This window comes from Diaphorina citri, unplaced genomic scaffold (genome assembly GCF_000475195.1).
Source record: "Diaphorina citri unplaced genomic scaffold, Diaci psyllid genome assembly version 1.1 scaffold184, whole genome shotgun sequence".
NCBI classification, from domain to species: Eukaryota; Metazoa; Arthropoda; class Insecta; order Hemiptera; family Psyllidae; genus Diaphorina; species Diaphorina citri.
The window spans coordinates 119,897-146,554 of NW_007377621.1; the positions used below are offsets into that span (position 1 = coordinate 119,897).

Sequence of the window (26,658 nt, forward strand, 5' to 3'; positions counted from 1 at the left end):
TTCCTGCTACGTCTAGTCTACAATTTTGCTGAGTCTTACGGGGTCGAGCGGATTTCGAACACAATCAAAAGTCTTCTGACAGTTGCATTTGTCCATACACGGTGGGTTTTGAGTCAGCTATGTGTGATACATTCCTAGGGTGTATCATATCATATTGATTGAAAAGAGTTCAATTTTTCTCGTTAAATGTATGGAAATTTTTTACTTAAATTTGCCTTGAAACCAAGTTCTCGTTTTTCTTAGAAACACAATTCTGAAGTTTAAATAGAACAGAATCGCTCATAAAACATCACGGGGTCGAGCGGATTTCGAACACAATCAAATGTCTTCTGACAGTTTCATTTGTCCATACACGGTGGGTTTTGAGTCAGCTATGTGTGATACATTCCTAGGGTGTATCATACCCATGATTAATTCACCGGGTATGGAGTTTGATATTCATACGCGACTTGAAAAAGTTCATACTGGATAAATGTTCACGCAACTTCAAACTTGCACTCTGCATCACTATAAATATAGGTAAATAACTACCATTCGTATAAGCTTAACCCAACTTTTAGGGATGTTTCCTCCTGCACCTAAGCCTCAAACTGGGTTTTTCCATGTTATTTCCTTTAAAATCTGTATAGGTATAGGTACCTACTAACTAATGTCTAGACTGCTGACATACGAAAGGACATTTCAGTCCACTTTGGGTAGGATATACAAGGTTTAGCCTATTCTGCAGGTAACTTAATGTTCTTAATTGAGATAAAATTACAATATTGATGAAATACTGGCTTTCGCCCAACAACCCTCCTTCAGTGTTCGTAAATCCGCGTTCTGACCTTTTTGCCGTTTTTCATCTTGATTTTTACTTTCTGTTATTTTATTTTTTTTTCTTCATCCGTGTGGGCTTTTACCTTTTCTAATGTCCGTGTTTGGGGGCAAGTTTACCTTTTCTAATGTCCATGTGGGCTTTTACCTTTTCTAAATGTCCGTGTTTGGGGGCAAGTTCACCTTTTCTAATGTCCATGTGGGCTTTTACCTTTTCTAAATGTCCGTGTTTGGGGGCAAGTTCACCTTTTCTAATGTCCATGTGGGCTTTTACCTTTCCTAATGTCCGTGTTTGGGGGCAAATTTCGGCCACCCTGGAATCCATGAATGACGATTTTCACCGGATGGGCAGGATTGAAATGGGATTGATACAGGGAATCGTTGTCTGTTGTGTCCAGAAGCTCGGGATTCTTCTGGGTGTGTCTGGAACGAAAATGAAGGGAAATACAGTTTTTTTTTTTTTTTTTTCAAGAGGTTTGACAGAGGAAACTGTAACTGCTAAGGTCTTGTCGTCCCGAAATCGAAGAGGGAAGGAAGACAGGATAGGAGAAAGCCAGCCTTTCTGAGAACGAACATTATCCATTCAGGATAAAATCCGCCCCGGGCGGGAATCAAACCCACGGCCTAGCGCTTACAAGGCAGACGCGCTACCAACCAAGCAAACTAGGCTGGCTAGGGAAATACAGGTATGAGTTCATATTACATAGTTCAGTATACATAGGCATCAGTCCATATTACACAGCTCCATTTGTCTCTTTTACTGTACGTCAGACTCCGATCCGAAAATTGGGATCATCCACCCCCCCCCCATAACATTTTCGTAAAAAATCTAAACACACCATCTGAGCCATTAGTGGATATTATTTAAACAACCAAGAATAGGCAAAAAATTTTCCCCCTAAAGATCTTAGCAATTATATATTCTCTACTAAAGCTTGTTTTTCCATCATTAAGAGAGAAAAAAGATACCATTAATGTCATGGACAAATTGGCTATGCTAAAAAATACCTTACCTACTCCAATGTCTAATTTGTCAAGGTCATGCAGATTTTAACTGATGACATTAGGACCATCTTCAAGGACTTTAACTTTATCTCACCATAAATTTCATCGTAAACTAATTATACCTACCTACCTACCTTCTTATCCTGAAGAATAATCAAACATAGGACCGACCTATAAGTTCCCTGCCTACTCAAGAAGCTAGACACGTATTTTATAAGTATACCTACGTACCTACCTACCTAAGAACTTAAAAAATAATTACCTTCCTAATTAACTATGTACCTTCTAGGTAAAATATTGTTTTGCCTTTTTTACACGAGAGTTAAATTATATGGCGATGTTTATGATAAAGATAAACATTTAAGTCGTAAAGTTTTTTGTCTGTCCAATCAATCTCTGTATTTAACTAGATATTTATTGTGAATTTGAAATAATATCATGCTATCTGCAAAGCACAAGGCTTAGCTTTAGGTGTTTATACCTTACCTACATTATTATAATACCTAAGTGTATCCATGTATATGTTTCCACATTGACAACTTTTTTCTTCACATATGTAGGTGTAAGAAAGAAGTATTGCATAACCTTAGTCAGACAGATCGGTGTAGGGATATTTCGAAACCTGATCAGAAGTCAAGGTCGCTGGTCTACATCAGTTTTGAAATACACCTGCAGCTATCTCCGCAATTTACCGGACAAACGCTGGCAATTAATTGGGACTAAATGTGGTTCCTAAAACACCTGTTAGGATACCCAACGTAAGTACATAGGTAGCTCAGTAATGACCGAATTCACCCCCCATAAAATTAATGTTTTTTCGCTATAAGTTATGTGTTTGTTTGATAGAGGACTAACGTCACTTAACGTATAACTCTCAAGATTTTTTTATAACTGGATAGAGAGAGAGAGAGAGAAAGAAAGAGAGGGAGAGAGAGGGAGACATTTCTTTACTAAAAAGGATTACGAGTTTACTGATTTATTGGTTAGTAGTCGTCAAGATCTCTGATTGTGTAATAGCACAGACAGTCTTGTTGTCCAATAAGATTATAGTCTGCATAACTGAATGACCTTGAAATGAGGGAAACTACTGATTGTGCCCTCCGGTGCAGAAATACCGATGATTGGTCTATTAGAACCCCATAGGTGGTAGGTATTTTCTGACCTTTAGGTTGTTGCAGATAGCAGGCGACTAGGAACCTTAGGGGATCTATTTATAAATTTATATCGTAGGAGATTACGTTCTGCCATCGACGAACATATAGCTTACATTGTACATCGTTGTAGTTGCACCTTAAGAATCAGGAATAGACTTCTTGGAGTTTCCAAGTCCCTAATAATGTGACCCAAGGTCTATTTGCCTTACAGACCTTAGAGTCCACCTCTTCAACACCCTGGCTCCATCATATTTACATCGTTTCCACTCGCTTAAAATCCCTCATCTAGTTGTAAATGTCTTAATATCCACCCTTTATTTCTGTCGTATACTAAAGTCTTACTTAGTATAGTACAACTAAAGTCTTACTTAGTATAGAGGAAGAAGTGAATCCTGGGGTGGGGACAGGTGAAGGGGGGCTCCACACAGGAGATGTTGTTGCTGACAATGTCGCGGACATTTGTAGGAGGTTTGGGTGGGAGGGGAGGGAAGTCATCGCCAGTTAAGATCGTGTTTCCCTCAGCGGCTCGAACCAATCCTGTGAAAGAAAATCAATCATTTATTAATGCAAGTTTCATAATCAGAACATACAAAATATGTAAATGGTATACCCATCCGTAATAGCAGAGCTTGTGCCACGGATGGGGAAGGAATCAGCCCCCAAAGTCACCCTGTTACAGTTACACTGGTCACACAGTATAGGTATAGGCTCATGCACATTGCATGTTGCACGTCTTCTATGTGCTAATTTTGCATTAATGTAGCTATTTGCAATGTAATAAAAGTAATTACTCACACATAACAGGCAATGTGAATATACCAGGGTTGTTAATATTAGGTTGGGTTTCTTGGATTTTTGTCGGGTAATAAGATTAGTAGAACATGAAGATGAGTGTGAAAATATACAGGGTGTTCTTAGGAAAGACAAGAGTGATGGAGATTTGTTTACAGTGTGTTCAAATGAAGTGGATTCACTAAAATATTCTAAATCATCGATAGGTAGGTACTGATCTTTTTTTCAGGGGGGCGGGGGTCCGGACCCCCTGGAATCGATTCCCGCTGGGGGCGGATTTTATCCTTATGGGATAAGGTTCGTTCTCGGATCGGCTGGCTTTCTTCTGTCCTGTCTTCCTCCTCTCTTCGATTTCGGGACGATAAGACCTTAGCAGTTTCAGTTTTCGCTATCAAACATCTTATTTCTTTTACTTTATTTATTATTTTTTTTTATTTTATTACATATTACATACCTATTAAGTATTATTTTCATATTCGGTGTTAGGATAGGTTGCGCACTACGCGTGCCCTATCTCCTACCTTAATCAGAACATACAAAATTCATATATATGTAAATGGTATACCCATCCGTAAAAGCAGAGCTTGTGCCACGGATGGGGAAGGAATCAGCCCCCAAAGTCACCCTGTTACAGTTACATTGGTCACACAGTATAGGTATAGGCTCATGCACATTGCATGTTTCACGTCTTCTATGTGCTAATTTTGCATTAATGTAGCTATTTGCAATGTAATAAAAGTAATTACTCACACATAACAGGCAATGTGAATATACCAGGGTTGTTAATATTAGGTTGGGTTTCTTGGATTTTTGTCGGGTAATAAGATTAGTAGAACATGACGAACCCGCGGCTACAACAACAACATAATCAGAACATACAAAATATGTAAATGGTATACTCATCCGTAAAAGCAGAGCTTGTGCCAAAGTCACCCTGTTACAGTTACACTGGTCACACAGTATAGGTATAGGCTCATGCACATTGCATGTCTCACGTCTTCTGTGTGCTAATTTTGCATTAATGTAGCTATTTGCAATGTAATAAAAGTAATTACTCACACATAACAGGCAATGTGAATATACCAGGGTTGTTAATATTAGGTTGGGTTTCTTGGATTTTTGTCGGGTAATAAGATTAGTAGAACATGAAGATGAGTGTGAAAATATACAGGGTGTTCTTAGGAAAGACAAGTGTGATGGAGATTTGTTTACAGTGTGTTCAAATGAAGTGGATTCACTAAAATATTCTAAATCATCGATAGGTAGGTACTGATCTTTTTTTCAGGGGGGCGGGGGTCCGGACCCCCTGGAATCGATTCCCGCTGGGGGCGGATTTTATCCTTATGGGATAAGGTTCGTTCTCGGATCGGCTGGCTTTCTTCTGTCCTGTCTTCCTCCTCTCTTCGATTTCGGGACGATAAGACCTTAGCAGTTTCAGTTTTCGCTATCAAACATCTTATTTCTTTTACTTTATTTATTATTTTTTTTTATTTTATTACATATTACATACCTATTAAGTATTATTTTCATATTCGGTGTTAGGATAGGTTGCGCACTACGCGTGCCCTATCTCCTACCTCTTACATCTGTACCACAATGTGCCACATATTATACCAACACAACACATGAAAACTTGTTTAATGGTTTGTTTGTATGTATATGGCATTCTGATGGCATAGTTGCTAAGGTAGTTTGGTACAACTTATGGTTGGACTCAAATTTGGATATGACATAATAACTGGTTTTTGTAATTATTAGAATGTGTTGCTTTGCGCTGTTGAATCGGAATTGTTTAGGTCCGTTTAAGTTTTCTTCATCCATCAAAGATTGAAAAGTGTTTGATATTTCAAGGCGTCAATTTAGCGGGTATTTTAGCTATCTTTCATGTCATCATGGAAGGTACTGAGGTACCTTCCTAGACCTACCTACCTTGGAGAATACTTAATACAAGGGATTACGGATCAGTTAAGTAGGTCCCTAGACTTTTATCCTTATCAAATCCGATAGCCTCCGGTATTTCTTCATTTAGGGTCTGTAATACTACCAAGCAATGCTCCTAGACTTTTATCCTTATCAAATCCGATAGCCTCCGGTATTTCTTCATTTAGGGTCTGTAATACCACCAAGAAATGCTTTTATTTTCAGCGCCTGGACCAATATTATGCCAATATGAGACCGTAGACATGTCCCTTATAAACAGAGTCCCACTTGCTAGACAACGAGGTAACTCTATTACATCAACATGGCTTAGAGGTAATAGTAGATAAAGTCTAGTTCATTTACATACCCTATTAGACCGTGGAGGATTCCAAATAGTAAAGGTTATAGGCGGAACTGTCTTTGAATGTTAATTTATATATAGTAAACTTTACAAATAACCAGTCGAAGTATCTAGGAGTTATTTTTCAGGTTGTGTTATGCAGGTGAGAAGTGTCTGCAAAAGCAGGAAAGGTGGTGCTAACAGAGGGATTTCATCCTGAACAGTTAATGTTCGTTCTCGGAACGGCTAGCTTTCTCCTATCCTGTCTTCCTTCTCTCTTCAATTTCGGGACGATAAGACCTTGGCAGCCACAGCTCCCTCTATCAAACCTCTAAAAAAAGCACATCATAATAATTTGTGTAAGTTAGTTTTCTATGGTATTCTATAACATTTTCGTAAAAAATCTAAACATACCATCTGAGCCATTAGTGGATATTATTTAAACAACCAAGAATAGGCAAAAATTTTTCCCCCTAAAGATCACCAAAGCTTGTTTTTCCATCATTAAGAGAGAAAAAAGATACCTACCATTAATGTCATGGACAAATTGGCTATGCTAAAAAATACCTTACCTACTCCAATGTCTAATTTGTCAAGGTCGTGCAGATTTTAACTGATGACATTAGGACCATCTTCAAGGACTTTAACTTTATCTAACTTTATAAATTTCATCATAAACTAATTATACCTACCTACCTACCTACCTACCTTCTTATCCTGAAGAATAATCAAACATACTATAGGACCGGACCTACCTATAAGTTCCCTACCTACTCAAGAAGCTAGACACGTATTTTATAAGTATACCTACCTACCTAAGAATTTAAAAAATAATTACCTTCCTAATTAACTAAAAATATTGTTTTGCCTTTTTTACACGAGAGATAAATAGCGATGTTTATGATAAAGATAAACATTTAAGTCGTAAAGTTTTTTGTCTGTCCAATCAATCTCTGTATTTTAACTAGATATTTATTGTGAATTTGAAATAATATCATGCTATTTGCAAAACACAAGGCTTAGCTTTAGGTGTTTATACCTTACCTACATTATTATAATAAGTATCCATGTATATGTTTCCACATTGACAACTTTTTTCTTCACATATGTAGGTGTAAGAAAGAAGTATTGCATAATCTTAGTCAGACAGATCGGTGTAGGGATATTTCGAAACCTGATCAGAAGTCAAGGTCGCTGGTCTACATCAGTTTTGAAATACACCTGCAGCTATCTCCGCAATTTACCGGACAAACGCTGGCAATTAATTGGGACTAAATGTGGTGCCTAAAACATAAGAGCCGAACTTTTTTCTCCATTGGATCTTACTGAAATTTAACCGCTTCTAGCTTCGGACCGGTACTGAGTAAATATGTCAAATGACAGTGAAAATGGTAGGAAATTTTGTTTTCTAACTAACAGACAAATCCCCGATGAACTCTGACGTGGAATGACTGAGATACTAGCGGAAAAGAGAGAAGGGTTTGGTCAAGTTTGGTGTGACTTTAATGTAGGCCTCGGCTCTCATGTGGGCTAATGTCAAATCTTTATGGGTAATTTCGAGTCTTCTCTGTGACTAAAGTAGGTACTCAGACTGAAAAGGTATATTTTCATTTCAAGAAACTTTTGGAACGGAACCGATTCCGTTGGCAAGCTATCTTGGATATCCTATGCTCAGACTGAAAAGGTATATTTTCATTTCAAGAAACTTTTGGAACGGAACCGATTCCGTTGGCAAGCTATCTTGGATATCCTATGGTTTAGTACAGGGGGCTATTTCCGTTTCCAAAAGTTTCCCTTGAGGGAGATACACATAAAATGCCTTCGGAGAGAGAGGTAGGTAACTAATTTTATTAACTTATTAACGATACCTTCTTAGCCTTTTGGTATAGTTAGCATTTTACGCATCCCTGCTCAATCACACAGCCACCTGAGCCACCTTAAAAGTATAGGTCCCTAAAAGTAAGAGAGAGGTAGGTAGCTAATTTTATTAACTTATTAACGATACCTTCCTAGCCTTTTGGTATAGTTAGCATTTTACGCATCCCTGCTCAATCACACAGCCACCTGAGCCACCTTAAAAGTATAGGTCCCTAAAAGTACAATTTGTAATACAACCTATGAACCTACTTCCAACCTAGTTTCCTTTTTCCAAGCAACAAACAGTTCACTCGAAACTCGAAATAACCTGAATCCAGGTTGATGCAAATGGCACATCCTCTAATTCATTAGTGGATGTGTCATTTTAACAAATTTCTCTCTCTCCCTTTCCCTTCTTTTTGTTTCGTTACTTCTTTAAAATCTCCTCCTGTCCTGGTAGAGACTTGACTCCGAACCTGATTTAGGTACCTATACTAATGTATACTAACATACTCTGACAACTTGTGAACATAAAGGCCAATGTGGACGACCTTGAAAAGTAGATTAAATGCAGACCTATTATAATCCATGTATTAGAATAGAATAGAATAGAATATACCCTGCTTATACTGCCAGAATGAGACTGAAAAGTCCGCAGTCTAAGCAAGGTCTCATGTATTTGGTACAATATTTTCAAAAATAAATTACAATAGACCCTTGCTTAAATTAAAAAAAAAGAGAGTGCATATTGCTACTGTAGAATCTATGAACATAAATATATTCTTTTGATTTGTACCTATATACATATGTAAATAGGTATATGGTACATACGAGTGTGTACCAAAATTCCAGCGACCAATCGTTTGGGAGGTTTCATAAAAGGAATTGTAACAACGGAGGTCTGAACGTCCCGAAATCAAAAAGAGGAGGACAGGATAAGAGGAATCCATTCATTCCGAGAACTAACTTTATCGCTTGAGAAGAAAGTTCACCCCGGGAGGGAATCGAACCCGCGACCTAGCGCGGGGCAAGCGCGTTACGTCTCTAGCTAACTAGGCAGAACTACATTATAGAACTGGCAAAAGCTATGTTAAAAATCTGGTGTGGACATCACATGACTTTCTATTACTTTTGCGGAATGCGTACCTATAGCTTCGCTATACTTTAGTAATAGAATAGAATATATGTAGTTTATACTACCAGCATAGGACTGAAAAGTCCCTTTACTCTCGCAGTCTAAACAAGGTCTTACATATTTCATAGGTAATAAAATTACATTTTAAGGAAGAATATTTAAGACCTGTTTAAAGCATAGAAAGCAATTAGGGAACTTCGGACTCACCAATGAAGCTAGATAGTACAGCAACGGTGACTAACAACTTGTCGGCCATGGTACCCCATAATACCACGAGCTCCTATCCTGTCACGAAGAGAAGAAGATCATTGTGTAGGAAATCTTCTAGGAACAAAGTTGACTGCCTCTTGTAAGGTGAGATTGACGGAGATTGGGTGCTCTTGCTGTGGTTGGATCAATAATCTGAAGAAAAAAAAGAAAAGGTTTGGTAGAAAGATTTTTTTTCTTCTTTTCGTGCCCATCAGTTTCCCAACCACGGAAAAACATGAAATTTCAAGGGGGGGGGGAGGGAAAATTCCATGAAATACATACATATAATAAAGAAAAAATCCTTCCAAGGAAAGCAATGCAATTACTCGGATTTCGTAGCAATGGACCTGGGTCTGGGACCTTCTGTATGGCAAGGAAACGCGTTCTCTCTGGCCTAACCATTTAGGTTCATTTCTTGGCTTGTGGCACATCCACTAAAAATATCTAACTTTCGGTCTTCTTCTTCTTCCTATTAAATTGAAAAAATCCCATCTCAAAGCTCTTTGTTTTCACAATACCTAATCATTTCTCAATAAATACGGTGTAGAAATATTGAGATGAGATGGCGATTTACATACCTAGGGAGGTACATACATGTACATTGTACCTACATATTAATCAGTACCTTCCTACCTATTTACATTTCACTTGACCTTGGTGTGACAAAGTTGCAGCTGGTATTCTAAAGGTAACAAGGAAAATTCTTCGTTAAGAATTTTCCACGTAAAGAAATGATTTCTAATTTTACCTGAAGGACATTAGTACGGTATTAACTATATATCTACTTACTTAATGTCGTAAGTTGATAGGTAATTACCCACCTACAAGACATACTTCAATTCACAAGAGATATCAACTACCTACCTACGTTTCTCTTTAAAAATTAAAAGTAAATTATAGAGACCTTAAGGATCTACATACTCGTTTGTACACAATACTTATCAGCCTATATTTATAGACAGCCAACCATAGAGATATAGGTAGATAGGTACGTATTCTGGTACTGAGGTACCTTCCTAGACCTACCTACCTTGGAGAATACTTAATGGAAGGGATTACGGATCAGTAAAGTAGGTCCCTAGACTTTTATCCTTATCAAATCCGATAGCCTCCGGTATTTCTTCATTTAGGGTCTGTAATACTACCAAGAAATGCTTTTATTTTCAGCGCCTGGACCAATATTATGCCAATATGAGTCCGTAGACATGTCCCTTATAAACAGAGTCCCACTTGCTAGACAACGAGGTAACTCTATTACATCAACATGGATTAGAGGTAATAGTAGATAAAGTCTAGTTCAGTACGTATTCTATAGGTATTCTTAGGAAAGTATTAGAGATTTTCTTTTTTTTTTCCCACAATGACGAGAAATTAGTCTTCATAAGCCGTAGAACTTATGTACCTACTTATTTCCTCAAATGTTTGACTTTGAAAGTTTGAATTGACACCATAAAAGTAAATACATAACACCCCTCCAAACTTAATATGCAAGTAGGTAATTTGGGAGACGTTTAAGAGTTTTTTTAGACTTTTTGAAGAATGACTATAAAACCAATCTCACCACATAAGTGCCCAAATAAGTCATGTTCGGGTTACAAAATAGTAAGATGTGTGTTGAAGGTACCTACTGGTACACACCTTACTATAAAACAAACAAAATCATGCTGGGAACAATCAATCAAATTATTTAAATTTAGCATCTGATGGTATTGCCACATTGTCATAGGTTTCAGTAATGTACCTAGGCATCTAGGCAGTTACATACTTAACTAAGAATAGGTAGGTAAATACATGGATATTAGGAATTATTAGTTATATCAAAACGCGAAATGTCATCCCATAAAGTCTGAGGTCAGTAGTCATAAGTTTGAATGTTGTACCTTGACCCGCATTGTTACCAGGTAGGTATTAGGTGTAACCTATCTACAAACTAGCTAGTAAACTAACTGTCGTAAAATACTATAAGCAAATTAGTTACCTAAGACAATCAGATAACAATGTACCTATTTGTTAATTCATAAAGGTACTTGGTTTGTTATGGTGTTTATTCTAATGTAAAATTAGCTAGTTATTGTGTTGTCCTTCTACATATTCTTCATAATATGATTAATATAGTATTGAGTCTTCCCTGCAAGGAAAGATAAAATTGAGGATAAAATTCCATACCTCGGCTGGGATTGAACCCAACGCCCTCCTGTTTACCAGGCGAGCGCCTTGACCACTACACCAACGAGGTAAACGAGTAGTTAGGTTTATGTAAATTACAAGGCATCTAAACCTGATCGGTTCTGCATACATCAGACTCCATGTAATTTGCAAATCGATTATGGAATTATTAGATTTTGAGACTTCATTTCCAAAACGAACTATTTTTGGACAGCAAAAGCAATGCGAATAATTTAATTTTATGTATTTACATAAAGTAGGTATCTAAGGTACCTGACTGATTAGGTACGAAGAATTGTAATGTCGAGTTATGTGGCAATTTGTAGCTGTAACGAGTAGTTAGGTTTATGTAAATGCGCAAAGTATCTAAACCTGATCGGTTCTGCATACATGGGGTCTGCGGAAATTTGCAAATCGATTATGGAATTATTAGATTTTGAGACTTCATTTCCAAAACGAACTATTTTTGGACAGCAAAAGCAATGCGAATAATCCTAAAACATAAGAGCCGAACTTTTTTTCTCCATTGGATCTTACTGAAATTTAACCGCTTCTAGCTTCGGACCGGTACTGAGTAAATATGTGAGTAAATAATGACAGTGAAAATGGTAGGAAATTTTGTTTTCTAACTAACAGACAAATCCCCGATGAACTCTGACGTGGAATGACTGAGATACTAGGAACTGGTTAAGAGGATTGCATTTTTTTTCTTTCAATGACATCTGTAGGTCTTATATAGGCAGTAGGTACGCGTTACTGACATTTCCAACCAAATCCGCAATCACTTGGTTGAAGGAATGCATCATTCCTTTTAACCATCATTCATTTTGACCAAAAATTGCACGCATATCATCGAAGACTAACGCATGACGCTGCATTGCATACCTACATTATAATTTATTGTATTTTATCCGTATTCTGATATTAGTCTAAATCTAGCCGTAATCCTTACCAAACCTAACTGAGCACCCTCTACTCAACAGTTTATGCTCTATCATCTGTGACAATTGTAAGGTTTAACATCTAGTACTTTCTTCTTCAAGTTGTTTTGTTTACTTTCTTTTTGCATCGAACATTCATGGGTCGTATTACATCATAAGTTACTTCTTGCTTCTTGTTGTACCTACCATTTAATTCTTCACTTGGTTTATCCCCGTCCTTGTTTTTACGTAATAGGTTTTGGTTCGGTTCTCTCTTTTCGTTTTATATCTTGTCGTTCAGAACACCAATAGGTTTACTAACCTCAATAGTTCAACGTATGATTCAACGCCATATCAGGTGGGAATCTTGTAGGCCTGTTTCACTGCTCTTATTAATTCATTTATTAGCATTACTTAAAATTTCTCGTGGGATTCATGGACTAAGGAGCTTATCAGCAAGAACTTTTTTGGTTTTTTGTTTTTATATCACATTTTCCTCATTCTCTACAACTTTTTTCCTCAAAGTTCAAACCTAGTACCTACATAGATATAGTACACTAACAACATCGATGGTTAGGAAATCGTAGGTTTGGCTCATCGTTGGGAGAATGGTTGGACCATCATTGGGAAATGGTTACATGGTTGGGGAACTGTTGGCTAACGGTAAGACAGCGCGCCAACCCATACATTTTGCCAACCACCAAAATGTAACGTAAGGCCAACAATTACAAAACCTAAAATGTTGTTAAAGTAGTTACCAACCTAGTTTTTATTACAATAGTTTTTTCCTCAAAGTCATGTCCATTCTACTGTTCCACAGTTGCCAAACCTTTGTGACCTTGAGATTAGGAACAGGTTAATCTTTACCAGAAAGGTAACCTTCTTAACTAGAGCTCATGAACTTTCATAAAGTTTAGAAGGTCTTTTCGAGAGGACAGAGGTCTAGTTTCAACACTGTGCTCTGATTTTGATTCTAATAATAGAATTTCTGGGTTCTTGTTTTAGACTGTTGTTACTTGAGTGGTTTTATTTACCGATTGTTGGGTAGACGAACATTCACGGATGTATACTCGTATGTTGCCCAACAGTAGTTGTATTAGGTAGGACCTACACAATATGATGTAGGTAGGTAGATTACTTACACAATATGATGTAGGTACTCATTAAAGATTGTTAGGATTCTTAAAGAGTAATCTTTTTTGTGACTTGATCTATTAAAAAAAAACCCTTTAATTTTGTAAATTAATCAGATATAATATGAATAAATTATTCAGATATACCTACCTAATATTATGAAGGTATCTTCACCGATTCACACTTAAAAGGTCAAAAAGTTGTTGGAATCTTAATGTCATGGGAAATTGAAAAAAAAGACCAATGGACATCACAATTCACTTCACAGTTCAAAAATGACCTTTCCTGATACGAACGGCGATCACATGCAAACCATTTTTGGTTGTTGCAACGACCTTACTTAACAATTCTATTGTCAAAGGTACCTATTTGTTCTCAGCTGACACTGCTGACAGTCTAAATAAAGTAAAAAAAAGGAATTTTAATTGTGTTAAGCATATTTAAATGCTTGTCACAAACATCGTTCCCTGATTATTTCACCTAGATAAATTTCATGACATGACTTGGACTCGAACCACCAACCTCCAGATCCAAAGTCCAACGCGTTAACAACTGCACTACTGAGGTTGGTCAGTCTAAATAAAGTACTTAATACTTACCGTTAACTTATTGCATACCAATATACCTAGATATTGATTAGATTCTAGAACATTTGTTTAAACCCTATTGATATTCGTCAGCTATCCACAGCGATATCTAAGTTCCAGATAAGTACAATAATATTATCGCACGACCAAAAAACTTTGGGAGTACCTTTGTCAAATACCTTGTGATGAACCAAACGGGGTTTACTAGTTCCGCAAAATGACTCAGGTAGTAAAAGCCCACATCCGAATTCCTCAAATCAACTCTCGGGTATACATCGATGTAGGAAATTCACTAAAGAATCTTCAAAGGTAAGCCCGCACTGGTACAATCCGCGGCTGGCCGAAAAGGATTACGAGTAAGGGACAAATTTACCAAATACATATGTAACTGGGTTACGGAATGTTCAAGAAATACCACAAGTCCGCGTCACTTCTTCAGTTGGGATGATAATAGGTTTCAACTTACCAGTAACAAATCGCCACAATTCTAAACGAAGAATGGAACTGAGAACACACGGAAACTCTTAACGCACCCAAAAAAATCGTCAGCTGAGAAGCTAATTATCACTAACAGATGTAACACGGTCAGTTATTCGAATGTTATGTTGCCAGAGCCACGGAGACCTAGGTCTGTCACACCGTCTGAGGGACCTAGGTCTGTCACATTGTCTGAGAGACCTAGGTCTGTCACATTGTCTGAGGGACCTAGGTCTGCCACATTGTCTGAGGGACCTAGGTCTGTCACATTGTCTGAGGGACCTAGGTCTGTCACATTGTCTGAGGGACCTAGGTCTGTCACATTGTCTGAGAGACTTAGCAATGCTTTTATTTTCAGCGCCTGGACCAATATTATGCCAATATGAGACCGTAGACATGTCCTTTATAAACAGAGTCCCACTTGCTAGACAACGAGGTAACTCTATTACATCAACATGGATTAGAGGTAATAGTAGATAAAGTCTAGTTCATTTACATACCCTATTAGACCGTGGAGGATTCCAAATAGTAAAGGTTATAGGCGGAACATAGGCATCTAGGCAACATACTTAACTAAGAATAAGTATGTACATAGTACATACATGGGTAGGTATTTAGGTATTATTAGTTATTATATCAAAACGCGAAATGTCATCCCATAAAGTCTGAGGTCAGTAGTCATAAGTTTGAATGTTGTACCTTGACCCGCATTGTTACCAGTTACCAGGTAGGTATTAGGTGTAACCTATCTACAAACTAGCTAGTAAACTAACTGTCGTAAAATACTATAAGCAAATTAGTTACCTAAGACAATCAGATAACAATGTACCTATTTGTTAATTCATAAAGGTACTTGGTTTGTTATGGTGTTTATTCTAATGTAAAATTAGCTAGTTATTGTGTTGTCCTTCTACATATTCTTCATAATATGATTAATATAGTATTGAGTCTTCCCTGCAAGGAAAGATAAAATTGAGGATAAAATTCCATACCTCGGCTGGGATTGAACCCAACGCCCTCCTGTAGGTATTAGGTGTAACCTATCTACAAACTAGCTAGTAAACTAACTGTCGTAAAATACTATAAGCAAATTAGTTACCTAATTGTCACAGAATGGAGGGTAAAATCCCGTTCACTAAAAACCTCAGCAATTATACAGTGACGTTAAACTTCTAATCATTATAAAGCATTTTGTAAAAAATAATCTTTGTTTATTTGGAGAGGAAAGAGATTGTGAAGCCTCCATTAATCCTCAGCTGCTCAGCCTTTTTTTCTAGGAGTCATCATGCAGCTCATGTATACATTATTAATATATCATAGGTCAGGGGTTTCCAACGTCCATGTGTATGCGGGCCACATGCGACATTGGAAGGTACTTCCCAAAAAGATTCGCGGGCCGCTAGTTGGAAACCCCTGTCATAGGTAATACATGTGGAATACGAGTATACCCATTCAAATAGAATTTTATGATAATTCATTCCTTATCAATGATTAACACATTATTTGGGACCTCTGAATAGCGTAGTTCGTTTCATAAGTCGGCGGGGACCGAGAGGGCCTACCATCCTTCACCAGTCTGGGAACAAAATGGTCACATCTACATGTCTGCTTGATCTTATCACTGTGTTGACATAAACTGATAACACCCGCAGCTCTTATCAGAATAATGTTAAAAAAATAATTAAGTAAACAAACACAGTCTGGGAACAAAATGGTCACATCTAGAATTCTACATGTCCGCTTGATCTTATCACTGTGTTGACATAAACTGATAACACCCGCAGCTCTTATCAGAATAATGTTAAAAAAATAATTAAGTAAACAAACACGCCCTCCTGTTTACCAGGCGAGCGCCTTGACCACTACACCAACGAGGTAGGTAGATACCTATAGGTATTTTATGATCAATTCCAGGATTACAGGTATATCTATCTACTTTCAGAAAAAAAGAACTCTTCCTGAGATTTGTACTTGCCAATAATAATGATTAATGACTCTCTTGATTATACCTACCTACCTATAAATAATTAATTAGGTATCTTTTTTTTTAAGAGGTTTGACAGAGGGAACTGTGTCTTTGTGTTTTCTGGGTGTGTCTGGAACGAAAATGAAGGGAAATACAGTTTTTTTTTTTTTTCAAGAGGTTTGACAGAAGAAACTGTAACTGCTAAGGTCTTGTCGTCCCGAAATCAAAGAGGGAAGGAAGACAGGATAGGAGAAAGCCAGCCGTTCCGAGAACGAACATTATCCCATCAGGATAAAATCCGCCCCGGGCGGGAATCGAACCCGCGGCCTAGCGCTTACAAGGCAGACGCACTACCAACTAAGCTAACTAGGCTGACTGGGGTGTTAAGAGGATTGCATTTTTTTTTTCTTTCTTTCAATGACATCTGTAGGTCTTATCTAGGCAGTAGGTACGCGCTACTGACATTTCCAACCAAATCCGCAATTACTCGGTTGAAGGAATGCAAGAATGCATGCAAGCCAGAATCCAGCCTGGTCAAACCAAAGGTCTCATCATTCATTTTAACCAAAAATTGCACGCATATCATCGAAGACTGACGCATGACGCTGCATTGCAAACCTACATTATGATTTATTATGTATTTTATCCGTATTCTGATATTAGTCTAAATCTAGCCGTAATCCTTACCAAACCTAACTGAGCACCCTCTACTCAACAGTTTATGCTCTATCATCTGTGACAATTGTAAGGTTTAACATCTAGTACTTTCTTCTTCAAGTTGTTTTGTTTACTTTCTTTTTGCATCGAACATTCATGGGTCGTATTACATCATAAGTTACTTCTTGCTTCTTGTTGTACCTACCATTTAATTCTTCACTTGGTTTATCCCCGTCCTTGTTTTTACGTAATAGGTTTTGGTTCGGTTCTCTCTTTTCGTTTTATATCTTGTCGTTCAGAACACCAATAGGTTTACTAACCTCAATAGTTCAACGTATGATTCAACGCCATATCAGGTGGGAATCTTGTAGGCCTGTTTCACTGCTCTTATTAATTCATTTATTAGCATTACTTAAAATTTCTCGTGGGATTCATGGACTAAGGAGCTTATCAGCAAGAACTTTTTTGGTTTTTTGTTTTTATATCACATTTTCCTCATTCTCTACAACTTTTTTCCTCAAAGTTCAAACCTAGTACCTACATAGATATAGTACACTAACAACATCGATGGTTAGGAAATCGTAGGTTTGGCTCATCGTTGGGAGAATGGTTGGACCATCATTGGGAAATGGTTATTGTAGGCCTGTTTCATTGCTCTTATCAATTCATTTATTAACATTACTTAAAATTTCTCGTGGGATTCATGGACTAAGGAGCTTATCAGCAAGAACTTTTTTGGTATTTTGTTTTTATATCACATTTTCCTCATTCTCTACAACTTTTTTCCTCAAAGTTCAAACCTAGTACCTACATAGACATAGTACACTAACAACATCGATGGTTAGGAAATCGTAGGTTTGGCTCATCGTTGGGAGAATGGTTGGACCATCATTGGGAAATGGTTACATGGTTGGGGAACTGTTGGCTAACGGTAAGACAGCGCGCCAACCCATACATTTTGCCAACCACCAAAATGTAACGTAAGGCCAACAATTACAAAACCTAAAATGTTGTTAAAGTAGTTACCAACCTAGTTTTTATTACAATAGTTTTTTCCTCAAAGTCATGTCCATTCTACTGTTCCACAGTTGCCAAACCTTTGTGACCTTGAGATTAGGAACAGGTTAATCTTTACCAGAAAGGTAACCTTCTTAACTAGAGCTCATGAACTTTCATAAAGTTTAGAAGGTCTTTTCGAGAGGACAGAGGTCTAGTTTCAACACTGTGCTCTGATTTTGATTCTAATAATAGAATTTCTGGGTTCTTGTTTTAGACTGTTGTTACTTGAGTGGTTTTATTTACCGATTGTTGGGTAGACGAACATTCACGGATGTATACTCGTATGTTGCCCAACAGTAGTTGTATTAGGTAGGACCTACACAATATGATGTAGGTAGGTAGATTACTTACACAATATGATGTAGGTACTCATTAAAGATTGTTAGGATTCTTAAAGAGTAATCTTTTTTGTGACTTGATCTATTAAAAAAAAACCCTTTAATTTTGTAAATTAATCAGATATAATATGAATAAATTATTCAGATATACCTACCTAATATTATGAAGGTATCTTCACCGATTCACACTTAAAAGGTCAAAAAGTTGTTGGAATCTTAATGTCATGGGAAATTGAAAAAAAAGACCAATGGACATCACAATTCACTTCACAGTTCAAAAATGACCTTTCCTGATACGAACGGCGATCACATGCAAACCATTTTTGGTTGTTGCAACGACCTTACTTAACAATTCTATTGTCAAAGGTACCTATTTGTTCTCAGCTGACACTGCTGACAGTCTAAATAAAGTAAAAAAAAGGAATTTTAATTGTGTTAAGCATATTTAAATGCTTGTCACAAACATCGTTCCCTGATTATTTCACCTAGATAAATTTCATGACATGACTTGGACTCGAACCACCAACCTCCAGATCCAAAGTCCAACGCGTTAACAACTGCACTACTGAGGTTGGTCAGTCTAAATAAAGTACTTAATACTTACCGTTAACTTATTGCATACCAATATACCTAGATATTGATTAGATTCTAGAACATTTGTTTAAACCCTATTGATATTCGTCAGCTATCCACAACGATATCTAAGTTCCAGATAGGTACAATAATATGTATTATCGCACGACCAAAAGACTTCGGGAGTACCTTTGTCAAATACCTTGTGATGAACCAAACGGGGTTTACTAGTTCCGCAAAATGACTCGGGTAGTAAAATCCCACATCCAAATTCCTCAAATCAACTCTCGGGTATACATCGCTGTAGGAAATTCACTAAAGAATCTTCAACGGTGGAAATTCACTAAAGAATCTTCAAAGGTAAACCCGCACTGGTACAATCCGCGGCTGGTCGAAAAGGATTACGAGTAAGGTGCCAATTTACCAAAGACACATGTAACTGGGTTACGGAATGTTCAAGAAATACCACAAGTCCGCGTCACTTCTTCAGTTGGGATGATAATAGGTTTCAACTTACCAGAAACAAATCCTCACAATGCTAAACGAAGAATGGAACTGAGAACACACGGAAACTCTTAACGCACCCCAAAAAAATCGTCAGCTGAGAAGCTAATTATCACTAACAGATGTAACACGGTCAGTTATTCGAATGTTATGTTGCCAGAGCCACGGTTCAACCGATACTGTCTGCTGTGAAAGTGAATCTGGTCTATTGAGTAATCAAAACCTTAGAGTTGGTACTTCAGGATACCAGTAACTTCATAATAGTGATGGTAACGTTGCTCATGTGGTCTCAGTACTGAGGATTGACTTCTTTTCATTAATTATTGCATGTCAATTAAAGATGAACATACTCGTGCATTGATGGATTTTTAATAGGTTTGGGGCTTTTTGCATTGAGAGTGTTGTATAATAATAAATTATTAATTTTTACTATGCAGAAGGAAAGGAAGATTAAGGAAGGTTGTAGAAATGAAGAGTTTAGGAGTAATCTAAATAAAGTACTTAATACTTACCGTTAACTTATTGCATACCAATATACCTAGATATTGATTAGATTCTAGAACATTTGTTTAAACCCTATTGATATTCGTCAGCTATCCACAGCGATATCTAAGTTCCAGATAAGTACAATAATATTATCGCACGACCAAAAAACTTTGGGAGTACCTTTGTCAAATACCTTGTGATGAACCAAACGGGGTTTACTAGTTCCGCAAAATGACTCAGGTAGTAAAAGCCCACATCCGAATTCCTCAAATCAACTCTCGGGTATACATCGATGTAGGAAATTCACTAAAGAATCTTCAAAGGTAAGCCCGCACTGGTACAATCCGCGGCTGGCCGAAAAGGATTACGAGTAAGGTACAAATTTACCAAATACATATGTAACTGGGTTACGGAATGTTCAAGAAATACCACAAGTCCGCGTCACTTCTTCAGTTGGGATGATAATAGGTTTCAACTTACCAGTAACAAATCGAGAAAAAAATCCAGTTATTCAAATGATATTTATAAATCATCCCTATCTCTTACATCAGTTGTTGTCATTATCGCCTTAGGTAAATGTGACCTGGCTATTCAACAGGTTACAAAGTCTTTTGATAAGTTGCACTTTGTACTATTAGGTCCAACAAGTTGACAAGCCCCCACAAAAATGAGCCATACCTACCCTACCTGCCAGGTATTTTGTTATCGTATTTTAGGTTCAAAAAATCACCTTTTAGTCCGACAGTCCAATGTACCTAGCTTGATAAAAATTTGAGCCACAGGAAGGGTATTTGTAAGATTAAGTTCAAACAAATTAACTCGTTTGTCCAGGCATTATAAACTAACGCATTCTACTCTCCGTTTAGTACAAGTTTAGGCCATCGGTCTACAACTTATACATAAGATAATCGGATGTATACAAAGAAGATTTATGTAGGTGTTACGTTGGTCGATGGCGTTTGATTGGTCTGAATACTGGCTTGAACTTACAGATACATAGAGCTGTGCCTAGTGATTCAACAATATGCTAGCTTGATCCTGGTTCATATCAGTTGACTATATGTACCAGAACAATTTCTAAACGTGACTCACCAGACTAAGAAGTTCACTGTGGGAAAGTATGACTTTGTGACAAATGATTATCATCTTGGAAAGCAATTGTTGGCTTTAGCGGAAACATTTAAAAAATCTGAAGAAGAGAAAATAAGTATGATCCGTCAGCACAGTTACATACTTAACTAAGAATAGGTAGGTAAATACATGGGTAGGTATTAGGTATTATTAGTTATATCAAAACGCGAAATGTCATCCCATAAAGTCTGAGGTCAGTAGTCATAAGTTTGAATGTTGTACCTTGACCCGCATGTCAATTAAAGATGAACATACTCGTGCATTAATGGATTTTTAATAGGTTTGAGGCTTTTTGCATTGAGAGTGTTGTTGTATAATAATAAATTATTAATTTTTACTATGCAGAAGGAAAGGAAGATTAAGGAAGGTTGTAGAAATGAAGAGTTTAGGAGTAAGATCAGTTGTACTAACTTGTCATCGAATGGAGGGTAAAATCCCGTTCACTAAAGACCTCAGCAATTATACAGTGACGTTAAACTTCTAATCATTATAAAGCATTTTGTAAAAAATAATCTTTGTTTATTTGGAGAGGAAAGAGATTGTGAAGCCTCCATTAATCCTCAGCTGCTCAGCCCTATTTTCTAGGAGTCATCATGCAGCTCACGTATAGATACATTAATACATATATCATAGGTAATACATGTGGAATACGAGTACATCAGTACACCCATTCAAATAGAATTTTATAACAATTTATTCATTCCTTATCAATGACCAACATATTAGGTACTTGGGACCTCTGAATAGCGTAGTTCGTTTCATAAGTCGGCGAAGACCGAGAGGGCCTACCATCCTTCAACAGTCTGGGACCAAAATGTTCACATCTTTCTACATGTCTGCCTGATCTTATCACTGTGTTGACATTATTATTATTATTATTACTATTACATTAACATAAGCCGATAACAGTCGCAGCTCTTATCAGAATAATGTTAAAAAAATAATTAAGTAAACAAACAGTACGTCGTCAATTCCGTCTAACATTTCACTATTCGTGAAGTTCTGCCACTTTCATGCTGAAACATCGGAGTAAGTTTACTTTTCATTTTACATTTCTAAAAAGAAAACTTGGATTTTACTTTCCAAATGCTACCTGCATTTGGAACCTGCATTTGGAAAGTAAAATCAATTTAAAAAAAAGTCGGATCAGGCATCAGTAGGTATACTGAAAGAAACACTGAAACAGCTACATACTACAGTATTTGCCCTGGTGTATTTGTGTCTTTGAAAGCCCTCATGTTTGTGATGTCACCTAATGTAGGTATACGTGATCAGAGATGTGTTTATTACACAATGGAACCTGCATTTGGAAAGTAAAATCAGTTAAAAAAAAGTCGGATCAGGCATCAGTAGGTATACTGAAAGAAACACTGAAACAGCTACATACTACAGTATTTGTCCTGGTGTATTTGTGTCTTTGAAAGCCCTCATGTTTGTGATGTCACCTAATGTAGGTATACGTGATCAGAGATGTGTTTATTACACAACTGGGATTTTTATTCCACAACTGGGATTCAAACCGCAGCCCCCTGGTTTCGAATCCTATGTCTCGGCCAAAGAAGTCTACGAGGTTGCCACCAAGGTATTTCTAGTGCTTATACTGTTTATTTACACTGCTCGAAGACCAAAGTGTCATTTTAGAAGTAGTAAAGTTTCCTTTTAGTAGGACTTTGTCACCAGTAGTCCAAGGTTGCCACCAAGGTATTTCTAGTGCTCATACTGTTTATTTATACTGCTCAAAGACCAAAGTGTCATTTTAGAAGTAGTAAAGTTTCCTTTTAGTAGGACTTTGTCACCAGTAGTCTACTAAATATTATTGTGTTCAAAAATTTCATAACTCGGGCTGGAATTGAAACCACGCCCTCCTATTTAACGTCTTGACCACTACACCTCCGAGGCATATCTGTTTCATTCGGTCTTTTCCGTCCGCACTCGGGTATTCTTGGTGTCAGAGTTGCAAAGATATCAGAACTTCTGATCAGTGATCAGTGGGATTTCGCATGTGGCTATCAAACCTTGACCTGGTAATCGAATAAGTGGGATGAGAGGATGTGTCAGACTAATATGCAATTCTACGTGTTGGTCAGACTGACCACGTTTGTATTTCACAGTTAATTCAGACATTACGGGCACCTATAGGTGCTTGGTGTGAAGATAATCTATAATCTATGGTAGTTTTATTAGGTAGGCATCTTAACTAAATATAATACATTTAGGCACCTAGATAGGTATTACTTATTCATTCAATCATATGTGGCGTCAGCATAATTGCTGGTGGCCAATACCGAGAAGATTGTACCTCGGTATGATGTTCTGTCTTACTGCCAGCTCCTGAATTTCCTCAAAACTCCTTCTCAACCATTCTACAAGGTCATTGTTGATACTGATAGATTAATTTTATCATCCCCTGGGAACTGTTCAAACTGTTGGTGATATACCTACCAATCACAGCTCTTCTTGTCAGTACAACTGTCTTTGCTTTCAAAAACCGCTAGTAGCTTTGAGTACCTACTAACATCTTAACTTTTGTCTTATGTACATTAGGATTATCTACAGCTACACTAAGGCAATAGGTATTCGAAAAAAACAGAACTACCTATGTGTGTTAAATGTTAAGGATATTAATAGAACCATTAAAAAACCTTGAGTACAAATTGTACGTAAGCATTGCACATTTCGCCCCAATTCATTTGAGTTCATTAGATTGCCTGATTGCCCGGAGAAGATATTTCAATATACCTACCAATCCATCAACATCTAATCTATACCTATCTATACAAAAATACATATGTATACCTACAACCTATCTAAGAATTAGTGTACATTCCCATCTAATACATATAGTACGTACCTACCTAAAATACTAACCTATAGGTATGCTTAAGGCCTTAAGGTTAACTTAATAAGACTGCTATCTATACAGATTCATTCACATGTGGGTAAATAATTATGTTGGTACCTACGTCTAGAAGATTCTAACCAGGTATCTACCTACCCATGTAAATGCATACGAGTGAGTATCTATATCTACTGTAATAAAGATACATACATGGTTAAATAGGTAGATAATGTAGATATCTACTACAAATCAATGTACCTACAGGTACCCGATAATTATGTTGGTACCTACGTCTAGAAGATTCTAACCAGGTATCTACCTACCCATGTAAATGCATACGAGTGAGTACCTATATCTACTGTAATAAAGATACATACATGGTTAAATAGGTAGATAATGTAGATATCTACTACAAATCAATGTACCTACAGGTACCCACACAGGTATCCTGGTTTACGAAGGAAGTTTAAATTTCGTTTAAGTTAAACTTTTGGATTAAGCAACCTGATTTGCTAAAATTTTTGTAAAAAATTACTAAATTCAATAATACATAAGTTAAACTGTTGGAGAAAACTGCTTACTAAATGCTGAATAATATTATGGTCCTGCATTAAGAATGTGATTAAGAATAATAATTAGTGTGATTAACAAAGACACATTCTTGTCAGAATCAATACCACCAAGTATGTCACTATTGCAGTCACTAATTCATGAGAAATGTGGACTAGTTTGTTTCTAGGAGGTAAATTTGATAATTTAATCCCATATTGTACCTATACTGCAGAATTTAGACAAACCAAATACAAATAAATGCGTAGGTGTACTCGTAGATAAGCAATTTAAGTATCCATGGCTGGGAGGTACGTTCTTTTCCAGTTAAAACGAAGCTATTATAGGGCTGACTACAATCCCAAAGGTCAGGAAATTGAAGAAACCGACTATAATTTCATGGAATTTCCTTACTATTTAGGCTAGGTCCAACAGAACAGGAACGTCAGAACCTATTCTTCAAATCATCCCTGATATACCTACGTAGAAAGGCTCAGATGTCAGTTCCTATTCATCAAATCGTCCCTGAAATGGAAAGGGTCATGTTTGTCACATATTAAACGAGGGACGGCAGCAGGAATTCCAAATTTTTTAATTGTTGTGAGACCAAAACTGTCCTGTCCAGGGTCTTAGCTTCCTTCTTCCGCTGACAATTAGGTGATGGCTTCATGTTGAATGGAACAGTTATGTTGATTGAAACAATTGAATACAGTTGAGCTATCAGTTTAGTAAATGGTGTAGGATAGAGTGGTCATCAAGTAGTATATCAAGAAGAATGGCAAATATAGGTAAGCGCTTTTTCTTTCTTTTTTTCCTGAAGTTCAATTTGATAGGTTTGACGGAGGGAACTGTAAAACACAAATTAGAGATACACAAGGAAAAATACGAACTATAATTTAATAAATTCAATAATCAATAGTTAACAGAACTCTGTTAGGGGTCAGTAAAGATCATATACAAATACACAAGGACTTATAGGAGACCAAAGGAAAAAAAAAGTCCAGTTATTTAAATGATATTTATAAATCATCCCTATCTCTTACATCAGTTGTCATTATCGCCTTAGGTAAAGGTGACCTGGCTATTCAACAGGTTACAAAGTCTTTTGATAAGTTGCCCTTTGTACTATTAGGTCCAACAAGTTGACAAGCCCCCACAAAAATGAGCCATACCTACCCTACCTGCCAGGTATTTTGTTATCGTATTTTAGGTTCAAAAAATCACCTTTTAGTCCGACAGTCCAATGTACCTAGCTTGATAAAAATTTGAGCCACAGGAAGGGTATTTGTAAGATTTAGTTCAAACAAATTAACTCGTTTGTCCAGGCATTATAAACTAACGCATTCTACTCTCCGTTTAGTACAAGTTTAGGCCATCGGTCTACAACTTATACATAAGATAATCGGATGTATACAAAGAAGATTTATGTAGGTGTTACGTTGGTCGGTGGCGTTTGATTGGTCTGAATACTGGATTGAACTTACAGATACATAGAGCTGTGCCTAGTGATTCAACAATATGCTAGCTTGATCCTGGTTCATATCAGTTGACTATATGTACCAGATTGTACGAGTATACCTATACTTGCACAGAAAATAGAGTTCTAATTCTAACCTATCATATTGTTATTAAATGTAATAAATAATAAATTAGGTATTTTTATTAATTGGCCGTTTAGTTCCACAATAGGCACCTATGTAGGCACTTATGTAGGTACATTTTGTAATTTTGTCTAGTAGTTTAGGCGTCTCCACCATTTCTAGTAGTTTAGATATCTCCACCATTTTGTCTTGTAGATTTAGCTCCTAGACTATTTTGTCTCGTAGTTCAAGCGTCTCCACCATTTTGGCTTGTAGATTTGGCTATTTTGTCTAGTAGTTTAGGCACTTCCATCACTTGTTTTTCAATTTTGGCAAAATTATTTTGCCCATCCGTCAGCTAAAAATACAAGCGGAAAGGATTGTAGAACTTGAAACCAAGAACGAACAGTTGAAGACAGAAAAA

At 36.9% G+C, this 26,658-nt stretch overlaps 1 protein-coding gene across 2 annotated transcripts; it reads right to left on the reverse strand.

The window, feature by feature from the left end:
- Positions 1-965: 965 nt before the first annotated feature.
- On the reverse strand, positions 966-19,895 carry LOC113465939. Of its 2 annotated transcripts, none has more exons than XM_026820914.1 (4): positions 19,663-19,895; positions 9,227-9,421; positions 3,344-3,512; positions 966-1,239 (listed from the first exon to the last, which is right to left on the reverse strand). In XM_026820914.1, the coding sequence occupies exons 2-4, from the start codon at positions 9,273-9,275 to the stop codon at positions 1,068-1,070; spliced, it is 390 nt and encodes a 129-aa protein (XP_026676715.1). In that variant the 5' UTR covers positions 9,276-9,421; positions 19,663-19,895; the 3' UTR covers positions 966-1,067. The 2 variants fall into 2 exon arrangements, with proteins under 2 accessions (XP_026676715.1, XP_026676716.1); XM_026820915.1 differs by lacking the exon at positions 19,663-19,895 and adding an exon at positions 14,542-14,689.
- Positions 19,896-26,658: the final 6,763 nt, after the last annotated feature.